The following is a 20478-nucleotide window of genomic DNA, read 5'->3' on the forward strand; positions in this document are numbered from 1 at the left end:
ACCTGGCTTACACATAACATACTAATATGCTTTTAATATCCAAATCCGTTAAAGGATTTTTAGGCTGCATTAATTAGGTAAACCGGAACCGGGAACACTTCCCATAACACCCTATGTACTTGCTAAATCATTAGAATAATTGCATCTACGCTAATATTTGTCTGTTTCTCTCTTATTCCGAGGTCACCGTAGCCACCAGATCCAGTCTGTGTCCAGATCAGATGGTGGATCAGCACCTAGAAAGGACCTCTACTGCAATGAAAGACAGCGGAGACCAGGACAACTAGAGCCCCAGATACAGATCCCCTGTAAAGACTTTGTCTCAGAGGACCACCAGGACAAGACCACAGGAAACAGATGATTCTTCTGCACAATCTGACTTTGCTGCAGCCTGGACTTGAACTACTGGTTTCCTCTGGTCAGAGGAGAACTGGCCCCCCAACTGAGCCTGGTTTCTCCCAAGGTTTTTTTCTCCATTCTGTCACCGATGGAGTTTCGGTTCCTTGCCGCTGTCGCCTCTGACTTGCTTAGTTGGGGTCACTTCATCTACAGCGATATCGTTGACTTGATTGCAAATAAATGCACAGACACTATTTAACTGAACAGAGATGACATAACTGAATTCAATGATGAACTGCCTTTAACTATCATTTTGCATTATTGACACACTGTTTTCCTAATGAATGTTGTTCAGTTGCTTTGACACAATGTATTTTGTTTAAAGCGCTATATAAATAAAGGTGACTTGACCTGACTTGACAATCCAGGCTAATATACACAGTCCTTTACTTGTGATTTTTACCTGATAATATATATATATATATATATATATATATATATATATATATATATATATATATATATATATATAGCGTTGCTTCCTGCCTTGTGTCCTGATAACTTTCTTTTTTTCACTCATTTTTTTGAAGTGATACTTTAAGAGCAAAAAAATTGCAAAACTATTTTAAGTGCAAGTGCCATGCTAAATTAATGTGTTATGATGATGTATTGCAAGTCATGATGCAGAAAGCTTAGGCGTAGGACCCCAAAATAAATTCTGGGTTTACCGAAGAAAGCCTGCTCCCGACCAGAGAGGTTTAGTTTTGTCTTTTACTGGAACGGAAAACCCTGATTTCCCCTTCTCTGGGGTTAAAGGGATAGTTCACCCAAAAATGAAAATGTGATGTTTATCTGCTTACCCCCAGGGCTTCAAGGATGTAGGTAATTTTTTTTTATTCAGTGAAACACAAACTGAGATTTTTAGCTCTTTATGGAGTATCGCAGACTTATAAGTGCATTACCGTCACCTGTGTCTCAGGTTGACTCCTAATTGAGATTGTAGATAGTGTCAATGGTCCATTTGAGAGATAGGTGGCATTAATATACTTATACTGTAAGTCTGCGATCTCCCATACAGCAAGAAGAAGAAGAAGACGCTTCATGCGCCTTCTGCTGATAACGCACTCAGGAGGACGCATTTAGGAGAGTTCTAACAGTTCGGACATTTTGTTAATCAGAGGTATAAATATTGTTCAGTTTCTTGCACAGACCAATCGTTTTATGTCTTTACACATCAATGTATTGTCACAATGCATAGGGATTAATTTGATTGCCTTTCAAGGGAAGTTCGAACTGCGTCCTCAAGGGGTCTCTATGGGGAACACCTCGTCGTGACCCGTGTCTGAAGCATACATTAACCCTTTCGAGTCCATTAACGCATATATGCGTTTTGAGTCATTTTCTCCGGATAACCCCGAAAAGAACTTAAATTACACTCTCAGTTTTAATCGTACAGATAAGAGCAATACATCATTCGAATCTGTAAAGGGTCTACTTTTTTTTGGATACAGACATAATAACAAAACACCTTTGTGCACTTATAAAATAAAGATAACAAACAAGGTATGCTGTTTGCAGTCTTTGTCTCCGCTGATCAAACTGTAACTCCGTGAATACTCAACGAAGAGATATGAGAGAGATATCTATAGAAAGCCTGAAATGTCTACTTTTAAACTAAACTAAACAGGTGTAATCCATATGAAAACAACGCAATGTCTATTTTTCATATCTCCGCTCATTATATCTAATGTGACCACGCCCCCGCGCTTAACGCGCTATTCAGATTCAAACTGAAGCGCGCGGCTTGAATACGCCCACACAGAAGAAAAAGCAGCGAGACTGTTCTTCAAGTTTTTATTTTATTTTACTGTTTGCTTCGCGATGAGAGGAATAAGACATCAATCACTCCAAAAAGATGTGATGTGGTTGAGGATTTGAGAAATGGATTTCCTCAGAAAAAAGAATGAAGCACTTTATTCAGCAGAGATCATAAACATGAGTAAGTCTCTTTTTATTTATTTGTACTAGTTTCCACATAACGTGTAAACATTTTACTAGTTAGACTTTTTCCAAATACTTTTTCCTAACTATAATTCCTGACTAAATGTATAATCAAGTGAAACATTATGAAGTTTCAATAACAGTATACAATACTATACCATTCAAAAGCTTGAAATAATATAAACGTGTCAAATAGAGATAACTCTAACAAATGTAAAGACAATGCAGTTCTTTCAATTTATCCCCCCTAAAAAAAAAACATTCAACATTAATAACAATAATAATGATGATGATGATAATATTTTTTTTTTTTTTTGGTAGAAAATAAGATTGTTAAAAGGATTTCTGAAGGATTGTGTGACTAGAGTAAGGATGCCTAAAAATTTGTTTGAAAGTAAGCTTTGATTGTCCCTAATAAACTGTTTAACTGCTCCCCCAAGTGGATATTAAATTATGTTGTGGGATAATTAAATATATTCTTAATAAACTACAAACATAAAATTATATACTTTTATTTTGTTCTCACATTCTTTCTTGTAAGTCCTCCCTCAGAGTGGCACTGTTGAATGAGAGGCTCATTATGCAGCTCATTATGCAGGCCTTTGTCTTCTCAGGTGTAAATCACAATGATATTCATGATAGTTGACGCCTACTCGCATATGACTTTTACCAACAAAAAGTGTTTTAGAAAATTTAAATCAATATATTGTTTTCTGTGAATGAGTAAACAAGATGATTTTCACAAAATTTAGAAAGAAATATTCTAGGCTACAAGCTCCAGTTCTCAACAGTCCCGGGAACCAATGTTATGTATGTGTTTTATGGCCTTATTCAAGTGATTTAACATTTTTAGTTTTTCACTAACCATGCATAACATTTTTTTTCTCAAAAATACTATCATGTACATGCATGCATTTCACATATTATTATAGCCCAGTTTGTGCTGACTACAGTGATATTAGACTTTACCCATTTAGATATTTATAAGAAACTGAAAAAAGCACAAATATCAGGGCATGACAAAACTTCTCCAGGCCCCAAAAATACCCTTAGACTCCAGAGGGTTAAAAAAACAACAACGTGTTGGTCGGTGACAACCCCTGATGTCACTGACTGTTTTGTTTGAAGCGTGCATCTGAATTAACTGGTAAGAGCAATCTTTCTCTGTTTATCATGGCAACCAATATCAAGGCATTTAGACAGTGTGTGCACCCGTGTTGGCGTTATTTGCCTCCTGATAACACACACAGTTTTTGCGTTGTTTGTTTGGGTGAAGAGTAGTGTTAATTTCGTCAGACGATGTGAAATATGTTCGTCAACGACCTTTTTTTTTCATGACTAAGATGATACGATGACAAGACTGTACCACTGTCCAAAAATGCTGACTAAGACTAAATTAACATGCATTATTGTTGACGAAAGTAGATGAGACGAAAATGTTTTGCATAAAATAAAAACTAAGTTAAAATCTCTCTTCATTTTCGTCTACAATTGTCTCTGCCTTTGCATCAGTTGTTACGCCTTTAAAATATTCAGAACGAGTTTGCGGCTTCTCGCTGTTGCACAAGTTACAGCCTGTGGCTTCAACATGAAACTGCTGAACACACAACACCCAAAGCGAACATGAGTGGCGAGCAACGATGACATGCTAGACGCTCAATATTTGGTCGCATTTTATGTACAATGATACTGACAAAAAGTCAGAATGTGTCATCATAACTGACGGGAAACTCTGCAGACAAAGAATTTCAGGGTAAAACACCACCAACCTTAAACGACATCTGAAGGCTAACCACCCACACATTCAGGTAAATTAACCTAAATTAACGTCTCATAAGCTAATGCTGATTTTAGGCATCTACGCTGTAAATCAACCAGTTAGCTATGGTGTTTTGGCACATTAAGCAGGTTATGTATCAGAAATTTAAAAACAGACAAGTTTAACATTTGCTTTCAAGAAAGATCATTCAACATGTATATTTTGTCAGGTAATTATGACATTTAACCAATGTGTGAGATATGTGAAACACTTTTTTACTGAAATGTTTATCAGTAATAATCTCAGTAATAATGTGTTATTTAAAAAAAAAGACAAAACATATTTGACTAAAACTATACTTTAGACTTTTATTAGAAAGACTTCTATTAGACTTCTAGTCAACTAAAACTTGACTAAGATACCTTGAGTTTTCTTTTGTCTAAAACTAAACAAAAAAAGATATGTGAATGACTAAGTATGATTAAAACTAAAGACTAAACAAGACCAAACAAAGACTAAGACTAAATTTAAAATAGGTGACGAAATTAACACTAGTGATGAGCATGCATACGATGTCCTTGAGGGGGAAATCTACATGCATTGTGAGCATTTTTCTATGAAAAAGCTCTGCTCTCAGCCATCCCACGGTTCAGAACCCACCGCTGCTGAGGCACAGAGGAGAGTGAGCTCGTGGGGATCACAGGTGGATCTGGCTGAGGAGTTTAGAGAGGGACTTTCCCTTTCGCGCTCGTCGGCGGCAGACATGAGTGAACCTGCAGAGGAGGATGTTACGTCTTTAACACTTTCTGATACTGAGGTCAGTGCCATGCTGGGTTCTTCCCAGGAAGATAAGGAGATGTCCGAGGGTGGCGAAGAACCTGAGGCTGAGCCTTCTCAATCCTCCTGCTCTGACTATGTAGAGCTGTTGGAGGTTATGGATTGCGCCATGGCAAAGTTGGACTTGCCATGGAAGCATGCCAGCAAGGTGACGCCGCGAGGCTGGCTTGACGAGCGTTATCTTTCTGACCATGGCCCTCCAGTTCAGGTGAACCTTCCATTTTTGCCTGATCTCCAAGCAGAGGTCGGAAAGGTATGAAAGAGGCTGTTTTCTTCTCACATCCATTGGTTTCAGTGAGTTATGCCAACATCGAGGTGATGCGCGAAAGCGGCTATGAGAATACCCCTGTGGAAGCGATGATGGCTAGCTATCTGTGGGGGAGACGTCCTCTCTTAAATATCCCTCCTTGTCATCTAATCCCCTTCAGGATCCATTTTGCTTAAATGGCAAGGCATACGCAGCAGCAGGTCAGGCTGTGGCTTCATTGCACAAGATAGTGGTGCTTCAAGAATATCAGGCTGATCTACTGAAGGACCTCGATAAGGGCGAGGGCCAATCTCCTGATCAGGTAGCTGAGTTGCGCCGAACCACAGTTCTCTCTCTCCATTCTACAAAACCCACCTGCGGGTAGGGGTAAGAGGAATCATGGGTCATGGGGAGGTAGGCAAGACCTAAAGGGTGTGATCCAGACGAGGCAGCATTCTTGTCCGAATCAGAGCGATACTTAGGTATCTACTCGTTCCCTTTTGGAGGGTTTTACATCTGCCCTTATCCTCCCCTTCCTAATTCCCCAATAACCACCAGCTCTCCACCTGACCGAGGTTAGGTGGGAACTTCTTGCATAACAGTCTCCTGTGCTGGACCTATGATGTTTTGGTTGGTTCTATGTTCATAGCAACCACCTTACTGATGGTCCGGACTAAAAGGAGGCGTGGGTGAGCTGGAGGTGGGTGAGTATGAAACCCATTCTATATAAACTTCATATCAAATTGCTGGTGGTTATGTGTGTGCTAATCCTCTGTAATTTTTAGTTTACAGTGCTCAATTACAGTGTTTACTAAACACTCGTCAGCATTATGTCCAGTTACCGGTACCAGGCGGCCAAGATCACAGGTTTCTGCGGGAGCCTTCTTGATCATCAGGCCCGGCACGGCACTGCAAAAGGAGTTTCATGGATGTCTGGCCAGGTCACCCTGAGGGGCTTCCTGGTTGCTTGGATATCCCTTATTGCTGATGCATCGAGCGGGAAGTCGAGGTGGTAGTTATGTAAATCTTCTTGTATTTGCTGCCCCAGGTGATTATCCTCTTGCCAGAGGTTTATACATTTGAGCTTGTCTCTTCCGTGCAGTTTGGCACCTCTGCGATGCTTAGAAAGCTTTAACCTTTTAGCCAGCACACCCCATTATGGGACTCACAACTGAAAGTGCCCTACCTAACTTAAAATTGTAACACACATCATTTTAGTGTATTTGGAAAGAAGACCCTTTGGGCCTTCTTGAAATCAGTCATGGAGCAATCTTGAAAATTAATGGGTTGGAAGTCACATGTCTCTTGAGTTTCTATTTCAAATCTGAAGAAGATATCATGAAAAATTTAATTCCTGCAGACCCCCCCCCCTCCACCCCCCCAAATATAAAAAAATATTTATCAACTGTTTTGAAGGCTTCTACAAACTATTTCAGCCATTAAACATACCACTGCATAGGTTTTTTTTCTATTAGAAAAAAACTAGACAGGATTTTAGACATCATATAAGTGATTTATTTGAGAACTAGAAAAATGCAATAAGAATAATTTGAGTAAAAAATAAAAAATAAAAAAATAAAAAATACATTTTTTTTTAAACTTTATATGCCAATTATAGAACATCCTAAGACTGCTAGAAATGCACCATTTACAATGAATTACAATGAAAAGATGCGCTGATGTGCTGATGGCCAGTTATAGAGATGGTAATCAGAGATGCTCTCTCTCTATGGTGTTCATCTATAGCCATGATAGCTGTGGCACCCCCACGCGGGCATCCTCAACACTAAGGCTAAGAGGTTAAGTACAGATGCTAAGCTCTGTGTACTTTCTGATAACCATATAGTGGTGTGTGTGAACATTCAACACTTTGCGCACTTTCTAAAATCCACTTGAGTGGAAGGTGTACACGCAAGACTACGCATACTATATCTTGTACAGTAAGGGTTACATGCACAGCTTCGTTCCCTTTTTTTTTTAGATGGTTAGACCTTGGTTCCTGGGCTCCACTCAGCCAGTGTATCTTTACACTTCAAGCATCACTTCCCTCAACATGAGGGGCTATTTGGCAGTTCTTGTGGTAGTTTAACAGCACTCCCCTTTACCAAAATGGTTGCCTAAGATTGCTCTACTTTCTTTCTGAATCAGAGTTCTCCTCTCACATGAGATTGAGCTATCTGTTTTTTCCAGCATAATGACCTCAGATCGAGTTGCCGACTCTCAAACATATTGTTTTGGAATGCACCATTCCATCTATGAGCTGCTCTATCATAGTGCAGTATTGTAAAATCCATGTCTTTGTGCACTTTCTGAAATTCACACTGTGGTAAGTACGCACGCTAGTGCTCTGCATTCTTTCTAAAATCCTATATGGTGAGGGCTTTGCGTGGTTGCTTCATGCCTGTAACACATTAAAACTCCATAATCATCGGGAACAAGAGGCGGGAACTGGCAGACAAACAAACCAATCTTTAATAATCAAATAAACACAAAACAGCGTGACAACCCCTGGGGGTAGGACAGATGAGGCGAGAAAAAACAAGATGGAGGGATGAGGAGCGACAGAGATGAGAGAGGGGAGAGAGAAGCAAAAAAAAAAGACACGCTGCCGCTTGGCCCTCCACCAGCTGGGTGATCTCCTCCATGGTGCCTAGCGGTGGCTCTGGACGACCTTCGGCGGACGGCATGACACTCCTCCACCGCCCGGTGGACGGCGACAGCTACTCCGGTTTTGGGCAGCCGGCAGGAGTCCCCTGTTCCCTGCTCCTCCCCATCATGGGGGATGCGGTGACACCTCCACTCCCTCACTGACGGCAGACGCCCCCCACATCACAGGCGGCCAGCATCACACTACGAAGGATCTTCAGCAGCACGTCCCTCCTTTTCCCAGGTTTCGGCACCAATGTAACGCATTAAAACTCAATAATCATCGGGAAGAAGGAGGCGGGAACCGGCGGACAATCAAATCAAACTTTAATAATCAAATAAACAAAACAGCGCGATGCCCCCCACGGCCGACTGCCGTGCACAAACACAACCAAAACACAAACTAAAATCCAGGACAGGTCCTCTTTCGTCTGTCACTGTCATAGCTCCTGTTTTATATCCTTCCATCTCCTCCGTGGGACTCGAAACCGGTGGGTGGAGCAGGTATCGCTCATCTCCAATCACTCCTCCAGCCTCGCCCTGTTCCCACAGCTCTCGGCCCCACCCCATTCGTCACAGAGCCCTTTCTTGAGTTGGTAAAAGACACATTCATCTTGGGTGCCACTTCACCTATTTATTCTCAGATACCTATCTAAACAGGATGTTGCTATTAGAGATCTGTTGAGAGAGCTCGTTCAGCAAGCTTATGCAAGAGCAAGTGGTAGCCCCTGTGTGACAGGCAAGACTTACTATAAAATGCTAGGCTCTTTGTCGTATCAATTTATAGGAATCTTTCTTGATTCCAAGTCTTCAGCTCTACCCCGGGCTGAGGCCCTAACAAGTTAAGTTGGGTATGTAGCCTAGGCCTTTGGCTGTAAGGGGTAATGTTACGGACAGCCATCTAACGTCTCAGGGGAAACTCCCTTGAAAATGGTAGAGTTGGTACTTAGTGTTTGTCATGATTCTGGCCTGCACTCCCCTCAGCATGTGGGTATACTGTTCCCCATAGCGACTCTTAGAGGACGCAGTTCGAAAGGGAATGTCTCAGATTACACATGTAACCATGGTTCCCTGAGTTTGGAATGAGACACTGCATCCTCTAGCTCTCTGACATTCTTCGGACGCAAGCTTTAGACAAAGAAGTGAATGACGTTCTCCTGGTGCCTATTTATCCATAGTCGCGGCAGTAGTGATGTCAGGGGCTGTTGTCGGCCAACTCGTTGGTGTTTTTTCTACTGAAGATCCAGGAAGAAAAAAAAATTGGAAAAAGAAAAACTCAAAGCAAAATAAATAAATAAAATAGTTTGCTTTTTACCAGTTCAGCAGATTTCACTCTCTTTTCTCTGTTTCAGGTACAAGTTGGTGGAATGGCACACCAGTCAAAACTGGAATATGAATATTCGGCAAGGACAGATTTAGGAACACAAGTCTTCAGCAAGGAAAAAAACACCCGGCCAAGGAGAGGTTTAAATCAGAAAAATAAAATAGTTTCTCCCTGGAAAAGATGTAAATTAAATCTCTATCATCCGTCTCATCATATCCCATTCTAACTTCGGTTCAAACATCTCTTTTCAAACCGTGAGCTTCTAAAAGATATATATCAACGATTTATACCTCAAACTTGTTAATAATCTATATTTGATTACTCAAATGATTCTCATTACATTGCTCATTCGCAACTGCATCTTCTCTCGTTCAAGTTCACTCTCATTCTGACTGCTTATGTGCTAAATGTTTGCAGGGAGTGGGCCTAACCTTTCACCTCACTACTCAACTTTAGCAATTTCCTTTTTCTAGATTTGGAATATAATGTAAATTGACTTCAATCTGCATTTACATATAAATACTAAAGATATTAATAAAAATTAAATATTTATTAATTACTAGTGATCTTGTTAGTGACCCGAGTTACACACATATTCATTATTAATAATTGAAGTGTTTTTCCTAAATAAACCCTCAATAAACTCCTAATGCACTGCTTATTTATATTAAGTAAGACAGTTGTTGTAGAAGATATGTTTAGGTATGGGGCAGGGTAAAGGGATCTAGAATATAATCATGCATTAATAAAGTATTAATATGTGCTTTATAAATACCAAAACAGTAAGTACACTAGTAACATGATAAGCAACTAGTTAATAGTGAATAGTGTTCCCTAATCTATATTACCATTTTTGTTATTTGTGTGTGGAGAAGCAGGCATCTGTGATCAAAAGGCCTGAAATCATTACTGCAGTCTTCCTTGTAGTTACTATTGGTAACTATGTGTGTCTGAGCTGCTAGCTATTATCAGATCACTTCAAAATAGCACCTACTGCCTCATCTGTGGTAACCATAGAGATGGTGTTTCTCTGTGTGTGCACTGGGGGGTTAAATTATCATTCCGCATGTATCTGAGTCATCGCATCATGAGCTCTGCTTTGCAGTTTTTTAAAAAAAGATGTAATGACTATGATTGCAATAAAAACACACTGTATAATTGAACTAGGTTTAACTTAGACACCTTGTGTATCACACCAAAGACTCTAGCTTACGTACAGACTATATTCAAAATAGAACTACTCTTATGAGTTCTTCTGTACTGTCTGTTTGCAGTGTAACGTATATAACACTTATGCATGCATGTTATATGCAAATGACTTTCTACAAAAGCTAGAATTTACAACCTGAGGCACGTACCGGTGGGGGGCTGCATGGCCAGAGTCACTGATTCTCTTTCCCTCTACAGCAGGCAGAGTAGTGTATTTGATCAGAGTAGAGGAAAATGCATTTCATGTTACAATCATTTAGAAATCAAATGCAAATCAAATTCTTTGCAGCTACAGATCCACTTCAGGGTTTCCATTTCTCATTCACACCTCTGCCCTCAATCACCAGGTAGCTAGAGAACCTCCACTCTAATTTGCCTTTTAATTTTAATTATATGAAACATTCTAATTCAATTGAATAAAGCAATCTTAAAAAAAAAAATAAGAATGATCTGGAATAAGATTGGTGCCCTACAGAAATGCATACATTTTTGTTCAATTTCAACTAAAAAAAATAAATAAAAAAAATAACCTGCAAACACAGTTAAAAATGTATACATGCCTTCGCCATTATACCCATAATCAGAATTTGTGCACTATATTTACCCCCTTCCAATCACAGCACATACACACACACCCGGAGAAGTGGGCAGCCATTTTTGCTCAAACACACCTCAATTGGGGCTATTGGAGGTAGAAGGGGGCTCTTTACAAAACCCCTTCTATAATTCCTGCCAGTATTTAAGCTCAAACATGTGACCTTTGGGTTTGCTAGTCCAACTCTTTAATTTCCTGCCCTTCTGTGAACATTCTCCTTTGGCTCTGGCAAGAGCCAACCCACTTGCCTTCCAGGTTACATCATATAGCCAGGCAAGGAAGGCTTTCCTTTTTTTGGAGATTAGTTGCCCTGTCTCTGTGCATGGAATCAGTCCAGGCATTTATTTGAATAGTTTTGTAGGTAACGAAGATATGGGTTGTATATAGTTAAACTAAATATGTGCTGCAGTGAATAGATTAGAATATTTCTGTTGATAATGGCAATGAATGATTTAAAGGTGACCAATTATGTCCCTTTTTACATGATTTAAAATAAGTCTGTGATGTCCAAAGAGTGTTAGTGTGAAGTTATAGCTATGAGCCAAAACATGCCATTTTCCTCTTACCCTTTAAATGCAAATGAGCTGTTGCTACTGGGGAAGAAGGCGTAGCTTCAAGATTTCAAGTTTCAAGAGCAAGTGCCAAGAATCTCTTTCAGAAAGGCTATTTTGAAAACTTACGCGTGATACTTCTTCTGATGTAGATTGATAACGAATAGTTGGCACTGCTCCATCCTTCAGAGGAAACTGTTGTGCCAAACCTGCTTTATACTGACCCTCATTCACAAAACAGTCCGGTGTAAAATGATTCAAACAGACATAAAATAATTTTCTCTCACAAAATATTGCTTTACAGATCTATCGCTTTTGCCGCTTAGAAATATTTACGCAATCATGCAGCACGTATCAGAAGATCTGCAGTCCGGCGCAGTTAACGCTCACACTCACTGATGTATATATATGAACCGCGCTCTTGCCCACCTCTTTCAACTGAGACAGGGACTGATATACGGAACGATCACACTAGTCAAACGAACTAGACATTAGGGCTCAAATGTGCTCTGGCCCGGTTAAGATTGTCTAGTGTGAGCACACCCTAATTATTCTCCCACATCCCGCACACAGGAGTCTCTACCCACACATCAAGTGTTGTCCTGGAACGCACTCTGCTGTGTTGGTTTCCGCAATCATGCAGGTCTCTAATAGGAAGGTGCCTGTTATAATGTTATGATCAAGGCTATGGACTCTGAGCATGACTTGTTTTTCTATAGCAAACTATAAAATATTTTCTATAAAATTGTAATGTCCTGGCAGTGACAAATAGCTTGTTTTATATTTAATTTAATTACATTAATGTTATAAGTTGAGATTTAGGCTACAATTAATATTTAAACTGCTATTATGTAAAAGGAACACTGAAAAAAATAAATAAATAATAATAATAATCATTGCCCAGCACTAATTATTAGTAAAATCCAATATCAGTCTGACTTATTATACCCCTTACGAAAATTAACCATGGTTTTACTACAAATAAAACCAAAAAACCATAGTTACTGTAGTTAAACCATGGTAACCACAAATTAACCATGGTTTTGCTATATTAACCATAGTTTAACCATGGTATTTGTAGTAAATCTGTGGTTTTACAAATGGCAGTCAATACGCCAAAAAACCATGGGTTACTACAGTTTTACTATAATAAAACCATGGTTATTTTTTGTAAGGGACTGTGGAAAATGATCCTTCACACATCACACAGACATAAACTTACCTCCTCTATCTGCTCTTGTTTCTTCTGTATAGCTCTGTTTCGTGCCCCAGCACATGTCACAGACGAGAGAGCATCTCTGTTGCTGGGTTTCTGTGACACCTGTGGAGGTCACCAAAAAAGACATCATCAATCTTTCAATTTAAAACTTTAGTTTTAGTATTATTTATATGCAACAGTCTTAAACAACAGTCAAACCATTTTTTAAAGGTGTGTTCACACCATATCGTAATTTGAAAAAAGTGTTCATGTCCTCGCAGAACTCATAATTACAACTTCATTTCTGAGAGTGACCACTCCAGCTCACATGGAACCAGAGAAAAATATTGCTGCTTCCAGTAGTAAAATAAGTAAATAAGCATTTACTTCAGAATATTTGTGTGTAAAATTTGTTTAATTGACTTCTGCCAATGTAAATGTTTTCATACAAATGTAGTGTGAATTTAATTGAATTACATGCAGCTCAGAGTAAGATATCTAGTATATCCATGTAATAACAACCTAAAGAAATAATTATAAAGAGTAATAATAATGCATTTGCATAGCAACTATTACTTGTATTGTGTTTTACAGCTGCCAGTAACATTCTTTCATGTTGGTTCTTTTTGTTGACTGTAGCTATAGATAATCTCCAGTCCGAGGACGTGAACAGCACTGAGTTAAACGTCACACCGTAATTACGACATGGCATGCATGCAGCATAATACCAGCATAATGCTCGGTAATGCTCTTACAATTGCAGTCACTTTTAAGATTGTTGTAAGGTTGTTTTAAGGTTGTACTTCCTTAACATACTCAAGACAGATTTTTATCATTTTCAACAGGCAAGAACAGTAAGTGATTGTCTCATAATAGTTTATATGTTATTATAATTTCCAGTGGAATGAGGGTAAACTAATTTGGCCTGCTGTCCATGATGAAGGACTAAAACATGAGATGTGACTCAATCTCCCAGAACTAAATTAAAATTAACGGACCCACTTTATATTAAGTGGCCTTAACTACTATGTACTTACATTTTAATTAATAATTTAGTACTATGTACGTATTGTGTTCATACATGTTTTTACATTGTACTTATATTTAAAAAAAAAAACGACATGTAATTACATCTGTATCTAATTTCTGTAATTACATTTATAATTACACTGTTGACCCATACTTTACACCTTAACCCACCCTTAAACTTACCCATACCTCCAACCCTCTCCCTAACCTTACCCCTATCCCACCTCAATAGCAGCAAAAGTGTTTTACAATACAATATGAACACAATAAGTACATTGTACTTATTCTTTAATGTAAGTACATAGTAGTTAAGGCCACCTAATATAAAGAGGGACCAAATTAACAAATATTTTACTTTGTGCTTGCTACAACATGCATTAGCATGTTGCTAATGTATTTTAGCACATTTCTATCATGTTGTTTGTGTTTTTAGCATAGTGCTATTATGTCTTAATGCATTTTTAGCATGTTTGTAGTTTATATTACCTTGGTACTAGCGCGTTATAAACATGTTTACTATGTTGTTTGAATAATTTACCACATTCCTACATTTTACCATTCTCCACACAAACACTTTTTATTATGCTGGCTTCCTCTAAAAAGTAAATAACATTAAGATAATAGTGGAGCTTGGATGCAAACTAATTGTCACGAGGGTAAGGTAAGCAGCTTTTAGAGCCTATATATTTAAACATTATTGCACAGGCTAGAGTTCTGTTCTTTTGAATATTAGCGTTACTGTTAATTTGGTCATATTCACATATCAAGAAAAAAATTGCACCATTCAATGTATGATATTTTCTTGAAAACATTGGTTCAATGAAGTTAATATTGCTAGCTACTGTGTGTCTATTTGCAAATGAAAACAGTTTTATAGCGACTGCTGTCACAGTTCATGAATGCATTGTTTCCTGCTCGTCTCATGTTGATGTTGTCATGCTGATTGTTTGATGTGGGAGGTACCGCTGATCAGTGATCAGTGGCAGTTGCATGTCATTCACACAGCCTACTTAATGCCCTGTCTTTCGTCTCTTGTTTGACAGATCATTGTTTGAGATCATCCATGCAGCATGTCCGTCTCCCTCCTGTTCAGTATTTCAGTCTCGTGGGTTTATTCCGGTTCTGTGTTTAGCTGTGGATTACATCATCTTTCACCAGCGCTCTGTACTTACCATCTCACCCGTCCTGTGCTGTCCATCAAGGTCCCTGTGCAACCCACCATCAGCTGATTGACTGATTGTCATCAGCATATTCTGGTGAACCTAATTACTGCAGATCTTTTTCTAACATGATGCTCTATGCATTTTTCTTTCCAACACAGGACCTTCAACATCGAACAAGCCAAGGTCACATCTGTGTTAATGCTGTTGACTGGGAGAGCAGCACTATGGGGGACTGCGGTGTTGGAGAACCTAGACCCATGCTGTGCCTCTTTCCAGACGTTCACCGCTAAAATGAGACAGGTTTTCATGCAGTCGGTGGGAGAGAGGCGGCAAGAATGCTTGCGGACCTGCGACAGGGAGAGATACCGACTTCTGACTTTTCCATTGAGTTCAGAACATTAGTGGCAATGGAGTGTCAATGGAACACAGAGGCGCAGTGGGACATGTTCCTGCATGGGTTGGCTGACCACTTCCAGAGAGAGTTCTACACTCTGGATCTTTTGACATCTCTCAATGGACTTATTGAGTTGGTTCTGAGAGTAGATGCATGACTGTCCCGAGTAGAGAGATGGACCCTGCCCAGTCATACTCCTAGAGGAGTTGCTGGTCCATGAGTTAGCGGCGGGGACACGGTCAGTCCCGTCTACGATCACGAGCCCATGCAGATGGGGTGAGCTTGGTTTTCCCCGGAGGAGAAGGAAAGGCGGAGATCGCAGGGCCTATGCCTCTACTGCAGGGGAGCAGGCCATTACGCTTACAACTGTCCGGTAAAAGCCCAAGCCCGATAGTAAGTATGAGGCTACTATTGGGGGAGGGGTCGGGGTCTGTCTTGGCCTGGAGCAATAATTGTCATGAGTCTAGTCTCGTGTCTGCCTGTACATCTGTTTCTGTGTCTGTGTTTCAGGAGGAAGCAGTGGATTTGTCTAACGTGCCCACGGAGTACCTCGACCTGCAGGAAGTGTTCAGTAAGTCTCATGCTGCTTCTCTTCTTCGACATCATCCCTATGACTGTGCCATAAATTAACTGTCAGGTAAGTCTCCGCCTAAAGGCAAATTATATTCCATTTCTGTTCCGGAAAAGGAGGCTATGGAGAAATCGCTGGAGACGAGGAAGGGCGGATGATCCCCATAGCTAGAGAATCAAAAATATATTTCTCCATAGCCTCCTTTTCCGGAACAGAAATGGAATATAATTTGCCTTTAGGCGGAGACTTACCTGACAGTTAATTTATGGCACAGTCATAGGGATGATGTCGAAGAAGAGAAGCAGCATTAGACTTACTGAACACTTCCTGCAGGTCGAGGTACTCCGTGGGCACGTTAGACAAATCCACTGCTTCCTCCTGAAACACAGACACAGAAACAGATGTACAGGCAGACACGAGACTAGACTCATGACAATTATTGCTCCAGGCCAAGACAGACCCCGACCCCTCCCCCAATAGTAGCCTCATACTTACTATCGTTTAAGTATGGTTCGTTTTTGTGGTGAAGAAGGACAGATCTCTGTGACCTTTTATTGATTACCGGAGACTGAACAGCATCATTCTTTACAGCATAAAGAATACTTATCCTTTGCTGTTGATGTCTTCAGCCTTCGAGAGGTTGCAGGGAGCATCGATCTTCACGAAATTGGATTTACGTAATGCTTATCATTTGGTCCGCCTTAGGGAGAGGGATTAATGGAAGACCGCTTTTAACACCCCGAAGGGGCACTTTGAATATTTGGTCATGCCTTTTGATTTATCCAACTCCCCAGCGGTCTTACAGGCATTCGTCAACGACGTGCTGCAAGATATGTTTAATCAGTTCATATTTGTCTACCTGGATGACATATAGATTTTTTCCTCTTCTCTTTAGGAACACGTGCAGCATGCCCGACGAGTGCTTCAGAGGTTGCTAAAGAACGGGCTTTTTGTCAAGGTGGAGAAATGCATTTTTCATGCACAGTCTGTTCCTTTTCTGGGGTACATAGTTTTGACTGAGGGAATGCGTATGGATCCGGAGAAAGTTAAGGCTGTGGTAGATTGGCCAAGTACAGATTCTTGTAAGGCCCTACAGAGGTTTCTAGGGTTCACCAACTTCTATCTGTGTTTTATTCGCAACTTCAACCAACTAGCCGCACCTGTGACCACCTTGACCTCCCCCAGAACTACGTTCAGGTGGTCAGACACAGCAGAAGCTGTGTTTCCCAAACTGAAAGGTTGTTTTGTTTCAGCCCCAATCTTAATTACCCCTGATCCATCAAGTCAGTTGGTGGAGGTCGATGCGTCTGAGGTGGGGGTAGGTGCAGAGCCATCCCAACATTCTCCCACAGACGACAAGATTCACCCTTGTACGTTTTTGTCCCATCGGTTATCCCCTGCCGAGCGTAATTATCACATTGGTAACAGAGAGTTGTTGGCAGTCAAGTTAGCATTGGAGGAATGCCACCACTGGTTGGAAGGCTCAGGGGTACCTTTTATAGTATGGACTGATCACAAGAATCACGAATACATTAGAACTGCCAAAAGATTGAACTCCAGGCAGGCTCTGTGGGCACTTTTTTTGGTTGTTTTGATTTTACTCTCTCGTACCATCCAGGTTCCAAAACATCAAACCTGATTCTTTATCAGACATTTTTTACCATTCTGCACGCCCGTCTACTCCCGAGACATTATTGGTCTCCACACTCTCATGGGAGGACGAATTGAAGGTCAAGATGTTCTTAGAAGGTGTAACACCTCCGCACGGTTGCCCACCAAATCAGTTATTTGTGCTGATGGGTTACTTCCACCGCTGCTGGTCCCTTTGAGACCCTGGTCCCATATTGTCCAAAAAAATTTACCGCCCTCCCAGGGCAACATGGTAGTTTTGACTGTGGTGGACCGGTTCTCGAAGGCGGCCAAACTATATTCCCTTATACCCTCAGCCAAGGAGATAGCATTGACCATCGTAGATCACGTCTTTCACTTACATGGCCTCCCGACAGATGTGGTTTCTGACAGGGGACCCCAGTTTGTGTCCAAATTTTGGCAAGAATTTTGTAGATTGCTGGGAGTGACTGTCAGTCTGTTTTCAGGGTTTCATCCTCAAAGTAATGGTCAAACCGAGAGAGCCAACCAAGATTTGGAAAGGGTGTTGTGATGTTTGGTCTCCAAGAATCCTTCCTCCAAGAGTCATCGATGGGCCTATCTCCGTTCGAGTGTAGTTTAAGCTCTTGTTTAGCCTGTATATGTTTCCACTAAGTCAAATAATGAGAAAGAATCAAATTGCCTATCACAGCTATGCTGATGATACCCAGATTTACCTAGCCTTATCTCCAAATGACTACAGCCCCATTGACTCCCTCTGCCAATGCATTGATGAAATTAATATTTGGATGTGCCAGGAATAAGGAAAAAACTGAAGTCATTGCATTTGGAAACAAAGATGAAGTTTTCAAGGTGAATGCATACCTTGGCTCTAGGGGCCAAACAACTAAAAATCAAGTCAGGAATCTTGGTGTGATTCTGGAGACAGACCTTAGTTTCAGTAGTCATGTCAAAGCAGTAACTAAATCAGTACACTATCATTTAAAAAAACATTGCAAGAATTAGATGTTTTGTTTCCAGCCAAGACTTGGAGAAACTTGTTCATGCCTTTATCACCAGCAGGGTGGATTATTGTAATGGGCTCCTCACCGGCCTTCCCAAAAAGACCATTAGATAGCTGCAGCTCATCTAAAACACTGCTGCCAGGATTCTGACTAGAACCAGAAAATTTGAGCATATCACACCAGTCCTCAGGTCCTTACACTGGCTTCCAGTTACATTTAGGATTTATTTTAAAGCACTTTTACTCATATATAAGTGTCTAAGTGACCTAGGACCGAAATATATTGCAGATATGTTCACAGAATATAAACCTAACAGAGCACTCAGATCACTAGGATCAAGTCAGTTAGAAATACCAAGGGTTCACACAAAAAAGGGGAGTCCTCCTTTAGTTACTATGATGCCCGCAGTTGGAATCAGCTTCCAGGAGACTCTACTCCGAGTGGGGGCGCACACCAAGGCTAAAGCCGAACACCACCGGTCTAAGACTCCAATATACGTCATTGGTCAATAAGTGTGGCTTTCTACCAAGAACATTTCCAATAAGCTTGCTCCCAAATTCATTGGCCCATTCACTGTCGCGAGGATCATTAGTCCGGTGGCAGTCCGCCTTAATCTTCCTCCAGCGTACAGGAAAATTCATGCTGCCTTTCATTTATCAAAGATAAAACCTGTGTTTCGTTCTCTTATTAATCTGCCTGCCCCGGACCCGTCACGGTACATGAATGCATTGTTTCCTGCTCGTCTCATGTTGATGTTGTTATGCTGATTGTTTGATGTGGCCTTTACCGCTGATCAGCGGCAGCTGCATGTCATTTCCACAGCCTACTTAATGCCCTGTCTTTCATCTCTTGCTTGTCAGATCGGTGTTTGAGGTCCTCCGTGCTGCATGTCTGTCTCCCATTCTGTTCAGCGTTTCAGTCTCGTGGGTTTGTTCCGGTTCCGTGTTTTGCTGTGGATTACATCATCATCTGGATCTTTCATCATCTTTCACTAGTGCACTCTACTTATCATCTCACCCCTCCTGTTTTATCCATTGAGGTCTCCACGCCACCTGCCGTCAGCTGAAGCCTTATATATTTTTTCTGTCAATAAATTGTTACTTGCATTTTGCTTCCTGTCATCCATTCCTGACAACAGCAAAATCATCCTTTGCACATTTCAGAATATCCCACAGTGGTAGTAGTTCAATCCAGAATGAATCAGTGTTTATGATTGAATGGGTTGAGTTAATTATTTATTGATATATATTTTTGATTATTGCTTGAGTATTTGTTTTTTAAGACTCATGTTATGTAATGTGTTTCTGTTCCTATTGTTTCCCCATTTGCCTTGCTGCCTTGTTTGTTACCATAGAAACCCTTATTATTTACCATGCCAACTTATCACCTACACCTGTCCCTCATCATTACTGGTAAGCATGTGTATATATACCCCTGTGTTTCAGTAGTGTTTGTCAGATATTGTTTTCTGTATGTGTTTTGTCTTCCTGTATACATTACAGTGTTCCTACTGTCAATCTTTGCCTGTATTATGATGTTGTTTTTGCTTTCACCCAAAAACCCAATTCTGAAAATGTATTGCACTCTAGTTTTAAGCTACTTCTGTATTACAGTTTGGAACATGCAAACACAGAGGAGAAGCATGATTTAAAAAAAAAAAAAAAAAAAAAAAAACTATTTCCTAGTGTTATTAGATTAAGTATCAGCACTTTTTTGTTGCATTCTGCTCAGTTAGTAATATTCAACCCACAAACATATGTTACATATTTTGTTAATACAGAGTTCAAATTATTACTGACCCAAAAACATTAATTTGATAATGATCATAATGATATAAAGCAAGGAGTTTCTGGTCTCTTACTGTGGATGACAGTGATGGTCTGTTTCCAGAGGATGGCCGAGAAATGTCTATAAAAAAGTAAGGGCAAGGTGAAAAGAGAAAAGAGGGGGGGGGGGGGGGGGAGGGAGGGAGAGAGGTTCTTGTAAGAAACTCTGTGTAGTGT

General features: G+C 40.3%; 1 protein-coding gene across 1 annotated transcript in view; it reads right to left on the reverse strand.

Moving 5' to 3' along the window:
* The window catches only part of LOC113078007 (uncharacterized), a 77130-nt gene that overhangs the window by 18437 nt on the left and 38215 nt on the right, over nucleotides 1-20478 (reverse strand). The window contains exons 4-5 of the mRNA XM_026250282.1: nucleotides 20337-20383; nucleotides 12731-12829 (exon numbers count right to left, since the gene is read on the reverse strand). Of these exons, the coding sequence (XP_026106067.1) occupies nucleotides 12731-12829; nucleotides 20337-20383 (146 nt within the window). The remainder of the gene's footprint in view (nucleotides 1-12730; nucleotides 12830-20336; nucleotides 20384-20478) is intronic.

This window comes from Carassius auratus, unplaced genomic scaffold (assembly GCF_003368295.1).
Source record: "Carassius auratus strain Wakin unplaced genomic scaffold, ASM336829v1 scaf_tig00023751, whole genome shotgun sequence".
Classification (NCBI taxonomy): domain Eukaryota; kingdom Metazoa; phylum Chordata; class Actinopteri; order Cypriniformes; family Cyprinidae; genus Carassius; species Carassius auratus.